Source organism: Astatotilapia calliptera, chromosome 22 (assembly GCF_964374335.1).
Source record: "Astatotilapia calliptera chromosome 22, fAstCal68.1, whole genome shotgun sequence".
NCBI classification, from domain to species: Eukaryota; Metazoa; Chordata; class Actinopteri; order Cichliformes; family Cichlidae; genus Astatotilapia; species Astatotilapia calliptera.
Genome location: NC_137442.1, coordinates 33,549,000 through 33,571,939, shown reverse-complemented (window position 1 = coordinate 33,571,939; position 22,940 = coordinate 33,549,000). Strand labels below are relative to the sequence as shown.

General features: G+C 39.8%; 1 protein-coding gene and 1 long non-coding RNA gene across 10 annotated transcripts in view; one reads left to right on the top strand and one right to left on the bottom strand.

Annotated features, from left to right (window-relative positions):
* Positions 1-22,940, top strand: part of LOC145423609 (uncharacterized) — a 183,136-nt gene that overhangs the window by 37,520 nt on the left and 122,676 nt on the right. The window lies entirely within an intron of this gene.
* On the bottom strand, positions 1,277-22,645 carry atat1 (alpha tubulin acetyltransferase 1). 9 transcript variants are annotated; one of them, XM_026155725.2, is made up of 13 exons: positions 22,263-22,636; positions 21,281-21,341; positions 16,301-16,392; positions 15,992-16,049; positions 15,760-15,873; positions 15,472-15,573; positions 13,963-14,008; positions 11,069-11,114; positions 7,263-7,337; positions 6,309-6,522; positions 4,457-4,542; positions 3,203-3,284; positions 1,277-2,546 (listed from the first exon to the last, which is right to left on the bottom strand). In XM_026155725.2, exons 1-13 carry the CDS (start codon positions 22,352-22,354, stop codon positions 2,442-2,444), a joined length of 1,173 nt encoding a protein of 390 aa, XP_026011510.1. In that variant the 5' UTR covers positions 22,355-22,636; the 3' UTR covers positions 1,277-2,441. The 9 variants fall into 9 exon arrangements, with proteins under 9 accessions (XP_026011510.1, XP_026011508.1, XP_080152866.1 ...); XM_026155723.2 differs by lacking the exon at positions 3,203-3,284; XM_080296740.1 differs by lacking the exon at positions 11,069-11,114 and having other exon boundaries at positions 4,457-4,722.

Sequence of the window (22,940 nt, the reverse complement as noted above, 5' to 3'; positions counted from 1 at the left end):
TCCAAGGTATCCAATGGAGGGTAATTATGGTGATCGTAATGACTATGAGATGCAGGTGAAATCTCTTGGGATTATTGTGTCCCAAAAGTCATATATCCGATTGTAGTTACCTGGGTTTATTCCTTGCAGCTGCAGTGGACGTCGCTGTTAAACAAATTGCTGACCAGAGAGACGCTGATCCATCGAGCAGAATAACTACATTCAGTTTACTTTTAGTGTTTACAGGTGCCAATTAATAAGTTTTTTTTTAATATTGTACAGCATAGAAAGGATGTTTCTGTGAATTCTGTGACATGAAGACGTCAGTGCCAGTGAAATAGCAGCACTAATGTGAATCAATGCCAGGGGCCTCTTAGCTTTAATGATCTTCCTTAAGTAACAAGGTAAAAAATGGCCCTCTCCCTCTGGATTTTGAGGATGGTTCATCTAAAAAAGTACCTCAAACAAATCCAGGAATTCATGGGACCAGTGGGGAATTGTGTTTAAAAAGAAAACAGTCCTGTTAACATTCCCGCCTTGTCTTCCTCTGGCAGTTTCCACTGTGTACATTCCAGTAATTCTGTGTCTTCCATCTGCTGATACTGTATGAATGATCATACTGCGCCTCCACCCCGGGTTTGGAAGCATTGTTCAAACACAATGTATAATATGAATTCTAGCTTTTTCTCATTTGGCTTAATTTATTCAGAAAAGACTAAGTGACATATAAATCCCAGATTCTGCTTCTTTTAAGTAGGACCTCCAAAGCAGACTGACTCAACTAAAACAAAACAACAAAAAACAATCAAACAGAGAAGTTATAAGTTCAGTTAAACCCAGGTAACAGGTTTTGGCATTAGGGTTTAAGCCCATTCTGACTGTTGGAATACTAAAGTTCATGGAAGTGTAAAAATGACAAAATAAGGATATATCGTGGTGTATTTTGGCTTTATGGACCATTCTAACTAAAGTTTACATTACAGCAAAAATGTGTAAACTTTCTACCCAATTTGTTTTCAGTTCTGTCTGAAAAACCTAAAAATATATGTTTTGTCTCACAAACATTTCCATTATTTAATGAAACTCCGGTTAGTGGAAAGTTGCAGGAAGCTCTGTCCATGGGAGACTTCTTTAAGTCCAAAATAAATGCTTGATTTCTCCACAAATACACCGTTTCTGTTCTTTTTTAATTGTTTGATTTTTGAACAAATATTAAAAATGACTAATTGTCTATTTCTGTGCTTTGCACTTGTGGATGACCTGTACCATTAGCACCCAGAGCAGTCTACAGACTGTGTTTGCATGTTTAAGGATTTATTTTCTTACTTGCAAGATCTGAAAAACACCAACATGGGTTATGAGTTATCATTTTAAATACTGCCTGACACACATTACCCTGAGGGAATCTCATAAGTACACATGGTCTGATGTACTATCTACCCTGTCACCACATCTGAACCCGGTCAAACAGGGGAGAATTTGGATTGATGTGTTACACACTCAACTCCATAACCATCAAATCTTTTGGAAGACTGATACAGATCCATCTTTCCAGAGACTTGGAAAATCAATGCCAGGGTACATTGAAGCAAGTAACCTGTCTGTACATCATGTCGTTATGTTACAGTCTGTGGCTGCATGTAGCTGTTACACATGTGCAAAACAGAAATGGAAAATTAAGAGTAGGCTACTGTATCACTCTTTTTAAATATTTGCTAAAAAATGCAACAACCCAAATGTGATAAACTGAAAGTGTATCATGCTATTATCCCATCAACCAAGATCACGTTAGTAACCTTTGTCTTATGCAATGTTTCCCTGAATTTATACAACAAAATAAGTGAACCTAACAACGCTCAGTGCGAAGGCTACTAAGATGAAAAACCTACCTGAGTTAGCTGGACCTGTCTTGCCAGTAACACCACAGACTTAATGGGCCAATTATTCAATTAGCAAGGATGCAGCCAGTCTGACTTCAACGGAAAACTGCTCCACATTTAGTTCATCTTATCCAGTTGCAGTTGACTAGAAAAGATGAGCTAGTTGACAGCTGAAGAACTCGTTTGGGAAACCAACTAAGGCAGCCACTATAATAGCCTTTCTAAAACCAGAAAGACTGGAAGTGTATTTTTTCTGAACTGAACTTTGGCACTTAAACTTCACAAAGAAATTGTTGCATCGTGGGCTCTCAAACACTCAAAAGTCGGCTCAAACATGTCTGAAAGCCTTTTAGGCATCAACATTTTGATAATGTTTAAAGTCTGTAATCGTCACACATTCACCAGGGCCGGGTGCTCCTGTATTCCTGCTTCTGCTTCACCCACTGGGCAGTGTAGCAGTGCACCCCCACAGCCCATGACCTGTCTTCAACTCTGTCACTCTCCCACAACAGAGGTCTCTGGTTGCCTGCTGGAAGCTGTGAACTGTCCAGAACCTTCATCTCCTCTTCAGAACGACGGGATTCAGGATCTGCGCCCAGGTGTGTTTCTCTCCTGTCTAAAGAGGTAGTGCTGCTTATGCAGTCCTTCTTGGATGTAGAGAGAGGTGGAAGCAAGACAGGCCAGTTCCTGTGTGAACGGGGAGTTGGTAAAAAGGTAAAAGTAAGGGCAGATATGAAACTGAACATTGCTCTTATCCGATTTCTTCATATCTATGGTTGTGTGTGAGGGCTGCTGTCACTCTGCTACCCACGTGATGATTATATGTCACACTGTCTCATCAGCTACTCTTGTTATTGTGTTATTTGAGGAAGACAACTTTAACACTGCACCCACAATGTGAAATATCTGTACAACTTTGCTCAAAGCTGCTAAAAGCTCTGGTCGCCTGCGCGTAGATTCTTATAGTCCATTAAGGAATTGAAGAGGCTCAGAAAGTTTTCAGATCTTTTTCCCTCATCATACTGATTATTGTGTTGCCAACAATAATCAGATGTAGCATTTAATCCATGTGTCACCATGAATTTAATATTACATCAATAAGCTAATAGGAAAGTCTGGAGATGTGGTTGCATATCTGGTGCATAAAACATGTTCTGAGCATTTTAGAGAAACGGTCCATCATAGTCATCCGTCTGCTGGGATGTAATTCCAATTGAGGCATTTTTGTAATTGTGACAACATTTTGAGGTGTTTCAACCCCACATCTGCACACTAAACCTCCTCATTTTCTGTTTTAATGCCTGCTAACCTCTAAAACAATTGGTGGATCAATGTGTGAATACCTGTTTTGTTGTGAGTGAATACTGTATCCCAATGTGTATGACTGATCCCCTACTGCTCTCAGACCTGAGGTGGCACATGGTGCTAACATGTGAGGAAAGGGAACAGATGAATAATAAAAAATAAAAATGAGAAATTGATGAAACAGTTTTCCATAAAAAGAATATTTCTTATAATCTGCATTTTTGCTTTAGCAACAACATGACTGCGCTGACGTAACAACAGTGGCCCAATGCTCAGTGCTCTGAGAGCAAACATTCATAATAATGAAAGAAACATTTTACATGTAGACTGTCTAACACTTCAAAACCCAGTTGTGTGTTATGTCTGACAACCACAACTGGGTCAGTGTTTTAATCAGAGCTTAAGATCAATTTAAACCCAAGTGATATTCATGGACACAGTAACTGTGACGAACATGCTCCTCTGCAGTGTGGGGTGGTTCTCGTAAGAGCCAATTTGCTTTACTTAAAGAACCCAGTAACTTTCTTACAAGGATTACCTCTCAAGTGGATACATTCTAAGTGTTGACTACATGAACATAGTAACAACAGTGTACAAACCTGTGATCAAAGGAAACTGACTTCTCTGATGAATCTACTATATATGAAATACATTTCAGTTTCATTTTGCCCAAACAATAGAAAGGAATAAATAAAAGTCATTTAGTAATCAAGGTGTACGTCCAAACTTTGAAGCAGTCTTTTATCTGCCATAGTCTTCAATCAATATTTTGCAATGCTAAAAAAAAGTTCAGCCCAGCGTATCATACTGGACATCGTGATCAGAGTGCATTGGATTAGAGTTTGTGGCTATCAGTCAGTGGCTGATGAGTTACGATTATCCTGTCACACAACCACATTTCCAGAGAGGTTGGCTAAATAAGAACAGAAACCAGTGATTTGCTAAATATTTACATTTTCTATTTATTGAAATAAAAATAATAAATAAAATAATAAATAAAATAATAAAAAATTGGATAAAAAAAAATGTTGACAAAATTTTAAATGTAAAATGTAATACCTGCAACAAAAACACTGGGCCAGGTACAGATTTAACACTAAGCTAGATTATGCATTCGTTTAACAACATCAAAACATTTGGGATGCGTGAAAGTGTTATTGTTGTTATTGCGTTTATACTGTTTTCATATAAACATTGTATAGAATGTAGATTAAATTAATGTAATTTACATGAATTTACATCCAAGCATGATGTGGTTTTTAACTGCCATCAACACCTCTACAAAACCTCACCTGGAGAGCATCTGTGCAGCAGTCCAACAGCTCTGGTGTCCATGTGTCGACTGTACAAGTTGCATCTCGCAACTAGACCCTGTTGGCTACTGGAGAAGTAGCAAAAGCCAGCAAGGATGATGAGAAGAAAATCAAATAAGATGGAGAGCAAGGCAGAGAAAGGAGAGAAGACAGGCACATGTTTGGATGGAAGAAAGAAAAAAGAAAAAAGAAATGACATAATTACACAACTCAAAATATAACAAACAGAAAAAATGCATGGTATACTGTTGAAATAAAACACACAAAAAAGAAGAATGGAAATAAGACTCGCAGCCTTAATTTACAATATCCTGTTTAAGTATCATTTCTGTGTGTGACAAAATGCAATTTCACAAGAGCAGTTTTGTGGCAGGTTGTTTAATGAGTTCTAAAAAAGTCAAGCAGATAAGACACGGCCATCAAGTTCCAGTCTGTCGTGCTGATAACAAGAAGGCCAAAAGGAGTTTGTTCTCTCCTCATTTGAGTTGAATAACTATTCTAGCAACAACAGACTCCCCATTCATAAGACAAAAACAGGCTATTTATTGAGCTAAGACACATCAGCCATTCCTTTGAAGGGAAGGAACAGGCTGGTCAATGAAAGCCTAGCTGAGATCTATTAAGGGAACTATTGATGACAGAAAGACGAGCCAGAATCAATCAGAGGGACAAAATAAATGGAGCACAATGGGTGACGAAAAAAGGGGAAAGAGAAGAGAAAGAAGGAGAGAATGAAAGGAGTCGGTCAGCAAAATAATTACAAATTACAGGAAAACTGGAGCCACTAATCACTACAGTGAGAGATCTGGACCTTGTTCTACTCAGAACAACAGTATCTGACTAGTTTTGCTGCTGGTCTTAGTGGCCACTTTAACCATGCATTCAAGAGTACACATACAATTTATATAACTTTACACAACTATTAGTGCTATTAACATACCACTTACACTTATTTATTATATTCATATTATATATATGACCCATTTATGTATAAAGCACCTATAACAGTGTTGTATCTACACAGAACCGACAAAAACAGACAAATGTGAATAAAACAACAGAACAACAGATTCACAGATAAAACAGCATTTATTAGCATTTTTGAGGCCATTTATTAAACTAGCCTAAAAAACTACCTACAGCAGATGAACAGCATCTGAAAGTTGGAACCTGAAAGAGGAATTTGGCCTTTTAATTGCACCATCTATGTAAACCTCATCAGAAATGGTCTCAGCCGCGACTAACCTAAAAACAGCTGGCCAAGCTGGAGGTGGCAGAGGTGAAGATGTTAAGATTTTCATTGGCAGAGACCAGAATGAACAGGATTAAATATTAGTATATCAGAGCGGATTGGAGAAAAGGTTAGAGAGGTTGAGACGATTTGGGCATGTTCAGAGGACGGACAGTGGACATACTGGACAAAGGATGTTGAAAATAGAGCCGCTAGGCAGGAGGAAAATAGGAAGACTTTAGAGGAAGTCTATGAATTTAGTCAAGGATGGCGTGCACAGGGTTCGTGTGACAGAAAAAGATGCTAGTGTTAGGATGACATAAAGGCGGTCCATGTAAACAACTGACTGTGGGAATGACAACGGTGTAATCCTGCTTCGTCTAAACCGGGCACCCTCTACACAGGTGGAACAACATTTGCAGATTGTCTGCTAAGTGTTTCTTCTCACAGATCCAGCTTTTCTTTGTTACTGAGGCTGAAACTGTGGGCAAATTTCATTTGCAGTAACTGACCTTGACATGATGTTAAGATGTGTAAAATATAGATTTCCATAATGCAGTTGCAGGTGAATTTTACAGAAAGAAGTGCGTTACTTCTTACCTGGTGCGTCTTGCTCTGCAGCGGTCGCTGAGAGGTGACTGTGGGCTCTGGTTCCTGTTGCAACCAGGGGAAGAAGTTGGAGTGACTCGAGGGGGTGCCCTGCTGGGGGAGCATCCCACGCTGAGGGATTTGGACCACTGGGAGGCCACCGAGCGCTGGGGGGAGTGGGGAGGAGCAAACGGCCAAGGAAGACTCTTCTGCTCCTGGCGAACAGCTAGACAGAAAAAAATATGTACATACTAATAGCACTAATTGAGAGCATCATATTTTATAGGCTCTGTGCTTGGTAAAAGCTCACCTTTAAACCCCCCCCCCCAAAAAAAACAAAACAAAACAAAAACAACAACAATTTTATAACATTTTTCAAACTTTGGAAAGCCATAAAAGAAGCCTTGCTCCTTGGCTACAAATATCAGCTTACAGAGATTCAAGGTTCTTGAATTTGCACTTTTAGCTGGTTCATCTTCTACCCATAGCCATCATTATGTGTAAGACTGGAGACTAACATTTATATTTTCAACTGATAATCATATCACAATGCAGTTCAAGCCATGGTAAGGAGTAACACAAAGTTACAAGGAAGTTAAGTAACAAAATGCATTACTTTTAGACAAGTAATGTGTAATACATTACTTTTTTGAGTGTCACCGCTAACATGCTATAACCTACAATTTACTCTGCATTTGCTGAGTTAGTGTATAAGATTTTTATTGGTATTACGTGTTCTGGTCTATAGAGGAAGATCAGCTCCAGTCCATTCTTCAATGTTCAGACTTACCATAAAAGGATTTGTGGAAGCTTTTTTCCAGCACATTTTTGTTTATTTCCACAGTTTATATCAGTGTTACCGACAAGGGAAACAAGTGCTTTCTTATGACCGTGTACTTGGAATAGAGTCTTAATGTTTAATGTCAACACTTGGTTATGGCAAAGTGGCACTATGTGACTGTTTACCTTCTCTCTCCATTAAAGAGTAAGGCTTGATCTCTCCGTCTGGCTTTTTTGGGGGAACCTTTCTCAACTGGGCCGCTGCAGAGGAGAACAAACTCAGAGCAGAGGCAGAAGAGGAACACGAGTCGATCACCCCACCCGTCTCCTTACAGCACAGCCCCACATACTGTCCTTCATAAGCTCTGTATGGAAGACCAAAACTGTCTATATTATAAATAACACATTCATTTCATGAGTGCCAAGTTTCACTAGTAGTTAGTCATTATGAGAAGTGAAGACATGCTTCATCAAAAACCTGTCCATTATGTGTCCAACCATTCTTTCTTTATTCATACTGCACCCCCCCCCTCCAAACAGCTGGGCGCGACCCCCACTTTGGGAACCACAGCCTTACAGGTCCCTCTTCTGTAATATGCTGACATATATTACATGTATCCATGGCATACATAACACTTGTGCCAAGCGGTTTGCAGTTACATTTCTAAACAGGTGAACTTTAGACTGCAGTGCATATGCATGATACATCAGACAAATCTGATGCTGTAAACTAGCTGATTCTTATGACTTATGATTAAAAGGTAGGAAAACTACCTTTTAATTTATGTAACTTTTTTAAAAATTAATATTACATAATAATTTAATGGCATTTTGATTTATTCATTTAGTCAGACAGTTGTGCTCCTCCATACATTTAAACAATGTTTCCTCTGAAAGAACTATTTCTACTTTATCTTACAAGATAGTGTTGTGTCTGTGAAAGGGAGGATCCACTGTCAAACAGAATTCATATATTGATGCTGACAAAACCAGCAGCTCAGACGAGTGAAATATTCTCTCCAAAAATCAATGCAGACTGTACCTGACATGATTGTTTTGGACGTCAATAAATATATAAAATTTATATACAGTGGAACCCCGACTTACGAAATTAATTCGTTCCAGAGGGTCTTTCGTAAGTCAAAATTTTCGTCGAAGCACCTTTTTCCATCGCCTTTTGAGTGAGGCGATGCTGGCTGAAGACGAAGTTCTAGGTGGAGGCTGAAGAAAGCATACGTAGGCATGCATACATATGTACGTGTACATGTACATAACATTATGGAATTTAATTCTAAACTTTAAAGCTAAAACTTACATTTACGTTAATTAATGCATGTACGTACACTGTGCAATGATAATTATTTAACATTTTTTTAAACTCGCTCATATTTATGCCTTATGCCGGCCCCATTATGAATCAACGATAGGCTACTTGCAAAAGAAAAGCACATGAAATAGCGCACTGCAACAACAATACGTCTTTCACGTGGAACAGCAAAACGTATTTTGCAAACGGATTTTGTTACACGGGCATTTTGTCGTACTGCAGGCAAAAATATTGCCGTTAAGTGCCTTCGTAATTTGAATTTTTCGTTAAATGGGGTCTTCGTAAGCCGGGGTTCCACTGTATTTGATTCAGCCAGGCAAAGTCTTGTTTTTGTTCTGTTACCTGAGCAGTCTGAGTTAGCCAGAATCCAATATTTAAATTTTGTTTTTTATTTGCAAGTCTGTTTTTAGCCTACTCATGCTGTTTTAACTATAAAGACAATTCTTTCAGGTACCTTTGGCACAAAAAGAGCACATCTCTGGTTGAAAGGATTGGTAGCCTCTGTATAAGACTCGTCATAATAACAACAAGACATTTTATACATTCACTTCTTTATAATCACTTTGTGCCCAATTTTTATGTAAATCACAACATGTTAGCTTTTGTATAATTTTCCAATGCTCGTCTAAACGGAGCGGCACGCGGTGGAAAAACATGGTTTCCTTGGATTCAGCTAATCCTGAAACCTATATTCACGTTTGTGTCAGTTTATTAATTCCTTTGAGTGTCCTATGCTGGGCATACAAATGCAGCTTAAGGAAGGTAATGTATTAGTGGTTCTGTGCTATCAACTTCTATGTCAAAGACTATTAATTAAATTTGGTAATTTGAGGCAGATGAGCGTCAACTATCAACAGGGGGCACAATACAAAACTATGTTACTACCATGAAGCTCAAAAAGGTCAAAAGTGTTTCTTAAAATGATTTTTGCTTGGCATCTCGTCCTGTTCTACACTATAAAGCCATCCTAATGATGTCAGAGGTAAACAAAATGCAGTATAAAGAGGCTACCAATCTTCCTAACCATGATCTTACTGCTCGCAGTCATTACAATAATGTAGTCATACAACACACTTTAGCTGTTTTTAACAAAGTGACACATTGGAGGTTCAGGAAACAAGCAGGTATCAAGTGGTCTGTGGAGTTTAGGAGTGGTATACAGGGTGTGGATTTCTCTCTGCAGTTCTCTGAAACCCAGGAATGTAGGTTCAATATATGACATGATACATCACACATGCCATATACTGTACCAATGTAGCAAGGAGATAAAGTAGGGGAAATAATGATTTAATCCCCTGTTGAATTTGTAAGTTTGCTCACTTACAAAAAAATGAACAGTCTCTAAATATTATAGAAATTTCACTTTAATGTAGAAAGGAATGATATCAAGCAAAAAAGCACAGCTGCCCACAGAATCAGTTTCTTCCATTCAAACTTCTCCACCACCAGCAACACCAAAGAGCTGTCAAAGGATGTCAGGGACAAGACCGTAGACCTGCACAAGGTTGGAATGGTAGATCATAATCAAGAGGTTTGGTGAGAAGGTGACAGCTGTTGGTATGAGCTCAGTCATACCAACATCAATCTCAGTCTGCTCCCATTTTGGAACTCCATGCAGGATGACTGTAAGCTAATAAAGTCCAAAACTCCACAGCAGGCGCTTGTTAATGATCTGAAAGCAGTTTGGAGCACAGTCACCAAAAACACAATTAGTAAAACACTACGCCCTAATGGACTGAACTCTTGCTGCACCTGCAAGAGCGCCTGCCACAAGAAGGCGCACATACAGGTCTGTCTTAAGTTTGCCAGTGAACATCTAAATGACTCAGAGAAGGCTTGAGATAAAGTACTATCATCAGGAGCCAAAGCTGATTTCTCCGGCATTAACTCGACCCGCCATGCTTGAAGAAAGAGAAATGCTGAATATGACTTAAAGAACACCATCCCCACAGTCAAGCATGGAAGAGAAAATATTATGTTTTTCTGCAATGGAACAATTTTACCACATACTGTAAAATCTAGGACAAAAAGACCTTCTCCCAGACAGAACACTAATTCTGTCATTGTTGCTTCTGTCATTGTCACTGTCAAGTCATTGTCTCAGCATGCTAATGAAACAAAACATAAGTTCCCCTGTTCCAAGAAGAAGTAGAGCACATTCAGATAATGCCTAGACTCCAGACTTCGGTTTTATAGAAAATCTGTGGAAGGAGCTGTCAAGTGGCAGCAAAAAACTTTCTGTAAAGAGGAGTGGGCCAAAATGTGTGCAAACCTGGTGACCAACTACAAGAAATGCCTTACCGCTGTGCTCGCAAACAAGGGATTCTCCACCAAGTAATAAATCAAGTTTAGCTTGGGAATCCAATACTTTTTTCACTCAATGGCCTAAAAATTAATTTTCTCTTGTGTAATTTTTCTGTATTTTTGGTTGATCTTCAGTCTCTCCGTCAAAGTGAATCTACCATTAAGACTGTTCATTTCTTTGTAAATGAGCAAACCTAAAAGTTCATTAGGGGATTAAATGATTATTTTCCTCACTGTATTTACACTGATGGGAAAGCTAACCTGAAACGTAAGCACTGACGTGTGAAGTTATACTAATTATGGGACAGAGGAATGGGACCAAGATGTATGAGGGGGAAAAAAAAGAAAGAACAGTCCTTACAAAAAGCTGTACACCCTCTGATCCCTCAGAGGAGAAGAGGTTGACCCTGGGAGAGTTTGATGAAACAAAATATTTTGGAACTGGAATGAAAGCACTGCAGCACTCTTTTTGGGTTGAGTGCCACGTTTAAACTTGCATATCTAAAGGTTCTTATATACTCATTGTAAAAGGAAAGCTGACAGCCAAGCAATTCTATATCAGTGGAGAACCAATTCCAACAGTCTTAGAGAAGCCCATAAAGAGCCTGGGACGGTGGTATAATGCAGACCTCAATGATACGTGGCAACTAGAACAACTAAGGCAGAACTTGGCTGATGACCTCAAGCGGATTAACAACACTGCACTCCCAGGGAAAATGAAGCTCTGGTGCTTCCAGTTTGGGTTATTACCCAGAATACTGTGGCCGCTGACAATGTACGAGGTCTCACTCAATCATGCCAATCGACTAGAGAGGCTAGTGAGCTCCTACGTTAAGAAGTGGCTTGGACTTCCCAAATGCCTCAGCAGCATTGGACTCTACAGCGACGGGATACTGTCATTGCCTATCCCTAGCCTGGTTGAGGAGGCTTGAGATCTCACTGGGTGAATTGGGAGAGTGTGGAAAAGAGGAAACTCTTATGGAGTGAAATCTGGGGCATGGAGTCTAATAGACTAAGTTTCATCATCCGAGCGACATATGATGTGCTACCTTCCCCAATAAATCTGCAGCTGTGGTTTGGAAAGGACGCATCCTGCCCCCTTTGTACAGTCCCAGCAACACTCAAGCACATCTTGGTTGGTCTAGCCTTAATCAGGGCTGATAAATATGGAGACACAACCAGGTCCTCAGGTGTCTAGCAGAGAAAGTTGTGTGCAAAAGAAAATCCATCAAAGCTCAACCTTTCACGAACCAAGAGGAGCGTCAGTTTTCATCAACATTTGTCCGGGAAGGAGACAAGCTGAGGACAAGCCCCTCAACCCCAGACCTGGGCCCGCTGAAGGTTGCTAGGGATTGGCAGATGCAAGTGGACTTGGATCAGAGGCTAATTTTTCCCACAGAGATCGTAACAACAACTTTGCCACCAGACCTCGTCCTTTAGTCTAACCCCCCAAAACTTGCGTACGTCACTGAGCTGACGGTACCATGGGAGGAAGCAATTGAGGAAGTGTTTGAGCGTAAGAAGCTGCGGTATGCCAACTTGGCAGCTGAGGCAGAGGACAGAGGCTGGAAGATCAAGGTGCGCCCGGTGGAAGTGGGGTGCAGGGTCTTTGTTGCCAGCACAACAGCAAAGCTGCTTAGAGAGATTAGGATCAGAGGACAGGCGCAACGGCAGGCTATAAGAGAACTAGCTAACACTGCTGAGAGGACCAGTCACTGGCTATGGCTAAAAAGGGCTGACATCACTTGGGCCGCTAAGGCAGTCAGCTAACCGCGAGAGAAAAGAAATATTCCGCTCTTCTCCCCTCTACTCTTCTTCCCTTTTCTGGGAGACAGTGGGGAGGTAGAGCGTACAGCCCGATCCGGCGGGGAGGTGTGGGAAGCCAGATCAGGCGCCCCCTTCTGGCTCTCCTCTCTCCTATCTTGTCCCTTTTGTCTCTATCACCTTTTCTATCCCTTTGAAGATGTTAGGCTCCATAAATGCTGAAGAGGTAAGTATTATTTCTCAGTTGCAGTGAATAGATAAAAAATAAACTGTAGGAAACTAAACAGAAGAAAGAAGAAGAGAAATAACAAGTTAACATAAACCAGTGACACACTCCAGAGCCTGATCAACCCTGGCAGGGCCTCCTTGGATGAGGGTGTCTAGTGATAATGGCCGAAACACCCGATGAATCAAAGGTCCACTACTGACGATGTGTACCAAATTTTAAAATGATAAACTAGATCAGATCTCTAATCCCTAAACCTAACCAAGGAAAGAAAATGGCAGATTAGCCTGGGTAAAAGACCGAAAGTTGAGGCACACAACGATGCGTGCTGCTGGCAAAGTTTCTGGGCCGCCTTTCCTCATAACAGCCATCACTCAAGAGTCTCTCCATCTAAAGCAATGCATTATCAGGGACTGTAACATCTAGTCCTTTTTACTGAATCATTGATGCATGCTCAATCATCCAGGTAAGGAAATCCCCAGAAGCTGATTATGTTCATCTGTATGTAGCATTTCCATAGGAGAAATGTTTCATTACTCATCCAAGTGACTTCTTCAACCGCAGCTGATTGGGGAAACCTGCAGTCAGTGGTGCTAGTTTCAGTCATTATGCAAATGCTGTTTAAGGTTGGAGAAACCTGCAGTCAGGTGAGATTGATGAAGACACTTGGATGAGCGACGAAATGATTCCCCCACTGGAAACGCTTATATAGTGCGTTTCTATTCTACCTGAGCACCCAAAGCACTCTATGCAGCTTCTCTTGTTCATCTGGTCACACAAGCACATATTCATACATCAATCGATGAATCACAAAACAAGTTGGGGTTAGTATCTTGTCTAAGAATATTTGGCACACAGAGTGGGGCAGTCAGGGATTGAACCACCAACCTTCCAATTAGTAGATGACCTGCTCTACCCACTGAATCTACTGCAGGTGGCTTTTTTTCTTCCACAAAGACACATGTGACAAAACTTTGTGTGTTTACTTTGTGTCTAAGCACCTGTTTACTTTAAAACTACTAGATGTAGTGTGTTAAGTATTATATAACTGAACTCATACTGTTCTTATACTGAACCACCAGTGTTGATTAACATATCCAGAAATATCAAGAATGCTAAGAAAACACAGGCTTCACCAGTAAGAATTTCATTTTTGGAGCTGCTTGTTGGAAGACACCTTATAACTTATGTTAACACAAAGCAGATATAATTTAATAATCGCTTGCAGAACCACAGCAATGGGATCAAAGTGGCAAAAAAGTTACCTGCTCTGTTGAGGAAGAAGCCTTCAAAAACCACAAAGTTATTGACCTGGACAGAATAATAAGAAAACAGATCACTAAAATTTCTTATGAAGTTAACTAGGTAAGTAGATAACCATCTGTGTCCTGACAGCCCCTGCATTTCCAGTCTTAGTGGTGTGTCCACCAATAACATCCCTACACTGTAACCTATGATGTAACCTGATATGCAACTCCTGAGAAAAGTAATTGCAGGTCAGGTTGACACAATTGGCAACAATTTTGAATGGGTTGGTCAGCACTGTCAATTCCTCCTGTGCATTTCCAGCTACTTTTTCAACGCAGTTTTATAATTTATCAGTAAGAGAATAACAATCACAGTCTCAGTGTAAGGAATAATAATGATAGCATCAATATAAGGACTCACAAATGTCAGAAAATTCCTGGTGAGAGATGAAACTACCTGAATGAGGGAATGCACAAAAAAGTGGAAAAACTAGAGGGACAAATAGGTTTGCCCCCAAAAAACTGATCACATCAACAAGCAAGAAGCTAGGAAGGAATTTCTTTTCTGTCTGTTGGCTGCATATGAAACTTTGGGAGATGACCCAATGATACTATACCAGCAAAAATGCGGGCAGCAATGTCCGCCACTTACAGTTACGTTATAGTCTCTAAAAGGTCTAAATCAGGCCTTTGTAATTTCCTCATTTGAACTTACAACTCATCTCATACGTAGTCTTTTGGGATCCAAGTGTGTAACTAGTGTTGTCTAGCTTATATTCTGTATACATCTTTTAGGTCCATCTCACTGTGTTCCTTCTGATGTCAGTGCATGCACAGGTGTCACCACTTTTCAAATCAGGGATTTCCTGATTTTTTTTTTATGTTTAGGAAGATTGAGAGTAGTAATTAGTTGATAATGTCAATTTCTATGAATGGAATCCAGTATAGAAACTCTTGTTTGATCTTTGGCATGAAACGGCAAAACTAAATTTCATTAAAAACACATGAAAAGCAGGCTGATAACTCCCCCTTTGTCAGATGAGTTACATGTATATTTTTACTGGAACCCTACTGTTTAAATTCAAGTAATGCAAATACTGTAAGGTGATATAATTTTGACTAATTTGAATTGTACATTGGATGTTTTTGTCTTGTGCTGGCACTGTTTTTCTTATTTTGGACCCTTCTCTTCTCAGTCAGTTTCTTATCTAAATTTACCTTGTCCTAAGATGTAAAGCTATTAACTGATTATATTATATAAACAGGGGGTACCCTGTCTTCCCAGAAATTCCACTACAGATAAACTTGTAAACAACCATTTATTTTACAATAGAGAAGTAGCAGTATTAAAAATAGCCAAAATTGAAGAGAAAGAGGAGGGAGCAAGATTAGCCTAATTATAGCCATGATAACAAGCGAAGCCCCACTAAAAGTCAAATGAAAAACTACAGGGTTTTCTTTTGCTCTCCAGAGGTAATAAAGATTTGCTTTAAAAAGTGTAATGACTGTGTGAAGTGCAGCCCGTACCTGAGGAACACTCTGCGTGAGGCAGTAATGCTTTGCCAGGAAAGACAGGAATTTAGGTGAAGGCCTGTCATAAGCCATCAGCACTGGCTCTAAATTCTTGTGCTACAGGTGGGAGATGGAGAAAGACAGAGAAACAAAAACATGCAATTACCAATAAACACACACAGCAATGACCTGCAATACTAATGTCATCATTTTAGGTACCACTATCACATCATTCCAGTTTTTAGCTCTTTTTGTGAAAGGTCTGTTTCAGATGATTTCAGGGATTCCTAAAGTATTCTCTACCTGTAGCATGAAGTTAAATAGCTCAAGCCCATAGCCATTTCGCTGCAGGTTCTCTGCTATGTAAAAATCCAAAACACAGAGTGGTTCTGCCTCTACGTGCACACCCTGCCGGTCCTGTGGAGGAAATATAGCAAGCATACCTGAAAAGCCTTTCAGAAAGTCAAATACAGATCACAGCAAGGCCGAAAGGAAAGAAGTTAAAAGGAAATTAAAAAAAATATAAGTGACTCACCAGCAAAAATAACTTCTTGTAGCCAACCTTCAGAAATCCCACAACCACACCACGTCCCCTGCAGTTAGGAGACAGGAATAGGGGTTAGTTTGACTTGGCAATGAGTAATACAAATATCTACTGAGGTGAGCTCCTGTGATATACATTAAAAACAGTGTCTTTTATGTCTCAATGCTACAGTACATGATTTGTCATTTCAACATGACTCATCTGACCAGGTCCCGCTGGAAAACACCAACTCAGTCAATCCAGAGAGAAACAGAGAAGCTGAATAATAAGTGAAAGCTGAGGAAGGGATATGAGATGTACCCGCTGCTCTCTCCATTCTTAAGAAGATAGAGCTGATGCTTCTGGGTCTGCAGCTTGGAAGCACTTGTTATAGGTGCTGTGAGCTGTTGGGCCTGAGGGAAAAAAGAATGGGAATCTTAAAAATAGAAACAGATGTCGTTGGATTTTGTCAGTTGAGCTGACACCATTCTTTGCAGACATCAATGTCAAAGTTCAAGTTGAAAGCTATACATACACACTACCAGTCAAACATTTTGACACACCTATTCATTTAACCAGGCTCGGAGGGGGGGGGGGGAACGACATCTGCCTTGACCGGTAGGATTCAGGGTCACCTGATCCATCCACCTGAACTTTAGGAAAAAGTTTTAAGCCTAATCTTAAAAGTAGAAATAGTGTCTGTCTCCCAAAACCCAAAGTGAAAGCTGGTTCCACAGAGGAGGGGCCTGAAAACTGAAGGTTCTGCCTAACAGTCTACTTTTAAATACTATTAGAACCACAGGTAATCCTGTAGTCAGACAGCGAAGTGCTCTAATTGGGTTATATGGTACTATAAAGTCATTAAGATAAGATGGGGTCTGATTATCTTGTATGTGAGGAGGAGGAGGAGGATTTTGAATTCAATTAATTTATGTATTTATTGGAACTTTTTCAGCGTCACTCCAAGATAGGACATTTCTGATTTCAGAGATATTGCACAAATCGAAGAAAGCAGTCCTACACATTTGTTTAATATGTGGATTGAAGGACATATCCAGGTCAAAAATGACTCACAGTGTTACTGGAGGCCAAAGTAATGCCATCGAGAATAAGTATCTGGTTAGATACCATATTTCTAGGAATTTTAGGGCCAAATACAATAACTTCAGATTTATCTGAATATAGAAGCAAAAAGTTAGAGGTCATCCAGGTCTTTATGTCTTTAAGACATTCCTGCAGTTTAACTCATTGGTGTGTGTTATCTGGCTTCATGGACAGATAGAGCTGGGTGTCATCTGCATAGCAGTGAAAATGTATGCTATGTCTTCTAATGATGCTGCCTAAGGGAAGCATGTATAATGTAAACAGAATTGGTCCTAGCACTGAACCCTGTGGAACTCCATAATTAACCTCAGTGTGTGAAGAGGACTCTCCATTTACATGCACAAACTGGAGTCTATTAGATAGATATGATACAAACCACTGCAGTGTAGTACCTGTAATACCTACAGCATGTTCTAATCGCTCTAATAGGATATTATGGTCAACAGTATCGAACGCTGCACTGAGGTCTAGCAGGACAAGCACAGAGATGAGTCCACTGTCAGAGGCCATAAGAAGATCATTTGTAACCTTCACTAAAGCTGTTTCTGTGCTGTGGTACATAGCCGATTATTAGAGATAGGTTGATCATATTTAAGATTAAAGCATTAATTAATGGCAGGACTTCTTTGAGCAGTCTTGTAGGAATGGGGTCTAAAAGACACGTTGATGGTTCGGCAGAGGCATTTACTGAAGTTAGCTCATAAAGATCGATTGGAGAAAAAGAGTCTAAATAAATATCAGTGGTACTGAAAGTAGCTGTAGATAATGCTACAGCTGTGAGATGATTATGAGCATTTTTTTCTCTAGTGGTTAAAACTGTATTTGTGAAGAATTTCATCAAGTCATTAATAGTTAACATTAAAGGGATGGTTGGCTCAACGGTGCTCTGACTTTTTGTCAGCCTGGCTACAGTGCAGTAAAGAAACCTGGGGTTGTTCTTATTTTCTTCTATGTGTTTGTCTAGTCTCATCTAACTCTAACCCTCAAAGAGTTTCCCAGTCTTGTTCTCTAAAACCTAAAGAATTATGGATTTCATCAACTGGTCCTGTAATGGAATTGACACTCTGCTAGGCTTGGGAGAGCCCGATTGTCCTGTGGAGACGTTTGCTGCCGGATACTCGATGGTCAGTTGCGTCGTGTGTCTGGCGACACTCTCGATGGAGGACAATGAACAACATCTACCAATTTGAAACCATGATAACAGAGTTCGGGCTGATTGGAGCTGGCTTGGACCTGGTTTATCGAAGAACAGGAAGCGGCTACAGCTGTTCAAGATCCCATAAGGCTGGCCGACATGATAGCTGATTGGCTGCGAGTACTCAGACTGTGTTTTGAACGCAATATGGATAAGATCTTGGAGAAGAACAACGGGAATTGAGAGAACTGGTGACCAGTGATGGACATTAGACCAACTGTAAAAATTGGATGCAGTTGTTCGCACTAAACCCAAACATTCACGATCTTCACTCATGCGGCTCCCCTGGCGCCAGCTGAAGGCCTGCCAAGGTTGAAGCTGACTGGAACAACAAATTCTTCCCATGATAACAGGATTGTTGTCAGAACTCTTTGCCCCTCCTTCAAGGCCACCTGGGTCCACTGGAGACTGTTGACTGATGCTTAACCGGGCGTGGTGACACGCACGAAACATGTACACTGATACGCCCTCACTATCACCCTCCCTACCCCGGATCCAACGCATCCTCCCAGCCGATGTGGACACCGGATCAGCTGGAGGCGTAATCGAAGATTGCAGCGGTCCCAGATCAGCTGTACACACTGGAATACTCTCCCATGTTGCTTGTCTGTGTTTTATTGTGCTATGGTGTGTTGATATCTGTGCATTCCTGTATTATCCTTTTGTTTTACACCTAGCCTGACCTGTCTCCCCAATGTGATGTTTGTATTGTATGTACGGTTGGCAAGGTCTGTCATCTCGGTTGTGGGCAACTGCAACTGACAAATAAAGGCTATCTCATCATCATCTCATCTCATCTACAGTGATGAAATTTACTCCCCACTACTGTGTAATCATTATTGTCAATTATTATTATTATTATTATTATCATCATCATCATCATCATCATCATCATCATCAGTAATTGTTATTAGGAAAACATCAGACAAGAGAGGCTTTTTGGGAAACACTGTTAAATGTTCAGTTTCTATGCCATGTGTTAAAACAAGATCTAGAGTGTGATTAAAGTGTTGGGTGGGTTCTTTCACATTTTGAAAGAAGCCAGTTGAGTCCAATAACAGATTAAATGTCAAGGCTTTCCTTTGGATGTTAAAATCACCTGCAATAATCATTTTATCCGAGAGGAGTACTAAATCGGATAAAAAGTCTGCGAAATCAGACAGAAACTCCGTGTAAGGCCCAGGAGGACAATGGTTTATAACAAATAAGACTGTTTTTTGAGTTGTCCAGCTAGGGTGGACAAGGCTAAGCATCCGGCTTTCAAATCAATTAAATCTTGGTCTTTGGTTGATTAATGGTGTGGAAGTTTGCTGTGGCCTCTGCTTCAAGAATGCTGATAGTTAGTATGACTCAGTGTTGATTCATTTAAACTAAATGTCCACAGACAACATCAAAACAAAAAGAAGGAAACAGAAAATTGCGCAAAAACAAAAACAAAAAAACCCCCAAAAACATAAAATCATCTTTGAAGATCTGTGAAAATCACAAAATCAATTTCAGGAACATACCTATTATGTAATAATACATAAAGTCTTGGAATAACATTCACATTTTTATAACTCCCCAAATTTTGCATTAGAGAACAATTTCAACTAATTTAAAGAGAAAATTTCTGTCATACCATTCCAGTGGTGGATGCTTAGATTTAAATTACATGTCAGCATACCAGCAAGCCAACCCTCTAAGCCAAATACTGAAGCTTCACACTTCTTTGTATGCTTTCCCCCCTATTGTATCATGTCAAAATGAGCAGATCTGCTTCTAAAGATGCTCATATCTGACACAGACACTGCCTCTTACCCCCATTTGCTCTACAAACCTTCTGTTTGGGCAGCCAGTCAGATGGAAGCTGTCCTAAAGGGACTGTTGGCCTTAACAAAAAACAAAGTACAGGAGCTAAACAAAGGATGAACTATGAACTGAGTGGCCATAATGGAGATTATTGTGAAAAGTGAATCAAAGCAGCAAAGCGAAACTACTTTAGTGGGTAAAAGAATGAAACTATCTAGTTAGACATTACCATATTTATTCCCTTTTAAGAGTCACATAAGACAAGAGAGAGTGCATAAAAAAAGACCACTGACAGCAGACACAATGTGAGTTGGGTGTCAACTAAGTATGCAAATGAGGCATTCGGATTCCAATTCCTGCTGCTACTCATCCTTAGTAAACAAAATATGTACAATGGACAATGCACAGCTATAACAGATGGAAGAATGATCAGGCCTTACAGTGTATGCGAATGATGGGTGCTTTCAACAAAATAATACTTTCAGTCATCCAGCAAAATTCATACTGGACTTGCTTTAAAACACTTAAGTAAAATGATGATATTGTGACCAAAACTGCATAATTACAATTCCATTAAATATATGAGGGCGTGAACTGGGTTATTGTTCTTGATTGGAAATGGGAGCTTCTCTAATCCATCTGCTTGCACTTACCTGAATCTGATCTGAAATATAGAGTCAATAACACACAGACTGGCTGAAACAAACATTACAGCAGAATGCTTTTTCTGTATTAATACACTCATTATCTGCTATTGAGTGACATAAGTGAATTTAGTGTTTCAGTTAACAGTCACATAAGATTATTTCATGTCCCAACTGAACTGGAAAACACAGCTCAAGAAATACTGAAGGTAACATAAATAGCAATATTTCGATGTCACCAATCAACTATGCATTGTGATTTTGACTGGACATGTCAGGCGATACACTGCGATGTTACTTCAGTAGACAGTGTACACACAAACATAAAAGTTTGACTTGTGGGTTGACTTGTTTAGAAGATGATAGTGTAAAGAAATTCATAAAGAGCTGACATTAGCTTGTTCTAAAAATAAAAAAAGGAAAGCAGCTGTTCAGAGCAGTCTGAATCCTGAGCTTTTGACTAAAAGGAAAATAGTAACATACATATGGCAGATAATAAAAATAGCAGAATATTCCCTTTTGACATGTGTCTTTACACAGAAAAGTAAGCGGACTACACAGACTCACCTTTGCTGAGGCCCTCCCAAGTTCATCAATAACTGTGGCTATGTGAGCTTGAAGATCTGGCCTGCAAAGAAATCGCAGAGCAGAATATTATTAGATAAGAGGCTCATTTTCACTTTTTATATTCCAGACACTCTACCTCTTTCTCACAGTACATCTAAATGCAGGATACCAGATGGCCCACAGGCATGATAAAAGTCTGTTTCCCTGCCTAAACAGGCCACTTCTGTTCATTCAGGTTTATTTTTTCTAAAAAAAAAAAAGGGGGCAGTGTCCCTGACTCCTTGCTTTTTCACATAGGGCCAGATAGATCAGCCCAAGAGGTCACAGATTTGTCATTTATGTTCTATTTGCATTATACATGGTTCTGCTTACAGTTGAGGTCAGATGTTTACATACATCCATTATAGGCATGTCATGATGTAGAATGTGACTTGTAGTCTGAAGACATCTGACTTGTCAAAAAGAGCAGTCATTAAGACCAGTCACATCCTGGCAAGCTTAAGCCTTAGTGCACCTTGTGTGGGGCACACTGCTGAACAACTAAGCAATTTCCTGTCATCTGACGGTGATAGTTTCCCAAATACTTGTACTTATGTGCAATTGTTTGACTTGGTGATCTCAGAATCTGCAGTTGTTTAGACATGGCTCCAACAGATCTTCCCAACTTGTGTAAATCTACAATTCTTTCTTCTTTACTGAGATCCCTGGGGTCCAATGAGTGCTGTCAATCAAATCTTTCTTATGGAGGAAAAGTGGGACTCAATTATGATCACCAATGAAAAGTCAATAAGCCTTGGCCGTGTAAACTTAAAAAGATATTGTAGCACCACATTAGAATATTTAAGTAAGTTTAAGTACATATTTGAGCCTGTATGTATATTTTTGGTATTGTGCTATGTAAGCCTGAATTGAAAACCTGAACTGAACCGAGTGTCTGACTGTAAAATACTATCAAAAGGATTCGAAAACCTTTGAAACTTGCCTTCCTGCAGATTTGCGGCCTGCAACCAAGGTCTGGTCCAAGACAGAGATCCTCTCGGAGAATAATTGGTTTATGTCAAAAGGAAACTCCATAGTAAAAACTGGCAAGGCAGCTATGATGTTATCAAACTGGCTAAAGCTAGCTAACGGTGCACGGCCACTCTCCTACTGTCTAACGAAGATAGCTTGTTAGTGCAAAGGCATCAGAGCTCACTGATAATAGCCCCAGAACAACGCTTCGAAATTGCACTCACAGAATTTGAGAGATACTACATATTGCTCTAATAGTTTCAAATACAAACACTTGCTATATACATGATGACTGCAGCTCTATTGTGTCTGTATGACTACGGCTCAGTCACTCCCTGGCAACATGAACCGTAATATCTGTAAAAGACGTTGTTGTCAATCTGATGTACACACACTGAGCTCATTTAAGCCGAAAAAACGTGTTTGAAGATTCCCAAGAAAAGGTGAAAGAAAGGGTGAAGACAAATTGCGTGATAATCACATTACATGTAAGCTTTTTATCGTTATTAAAATTGTGGGGGAGTAGTTTCTCTCAGGTTTACGGTAAATTGACGAGGCAGAAAGAGGTTAAAGTCATTTGATAGCCTGATTTATTTTACAGATAGTACCTGCAAAAAATCTGTACGACTGATGAAAAATAATATACAGA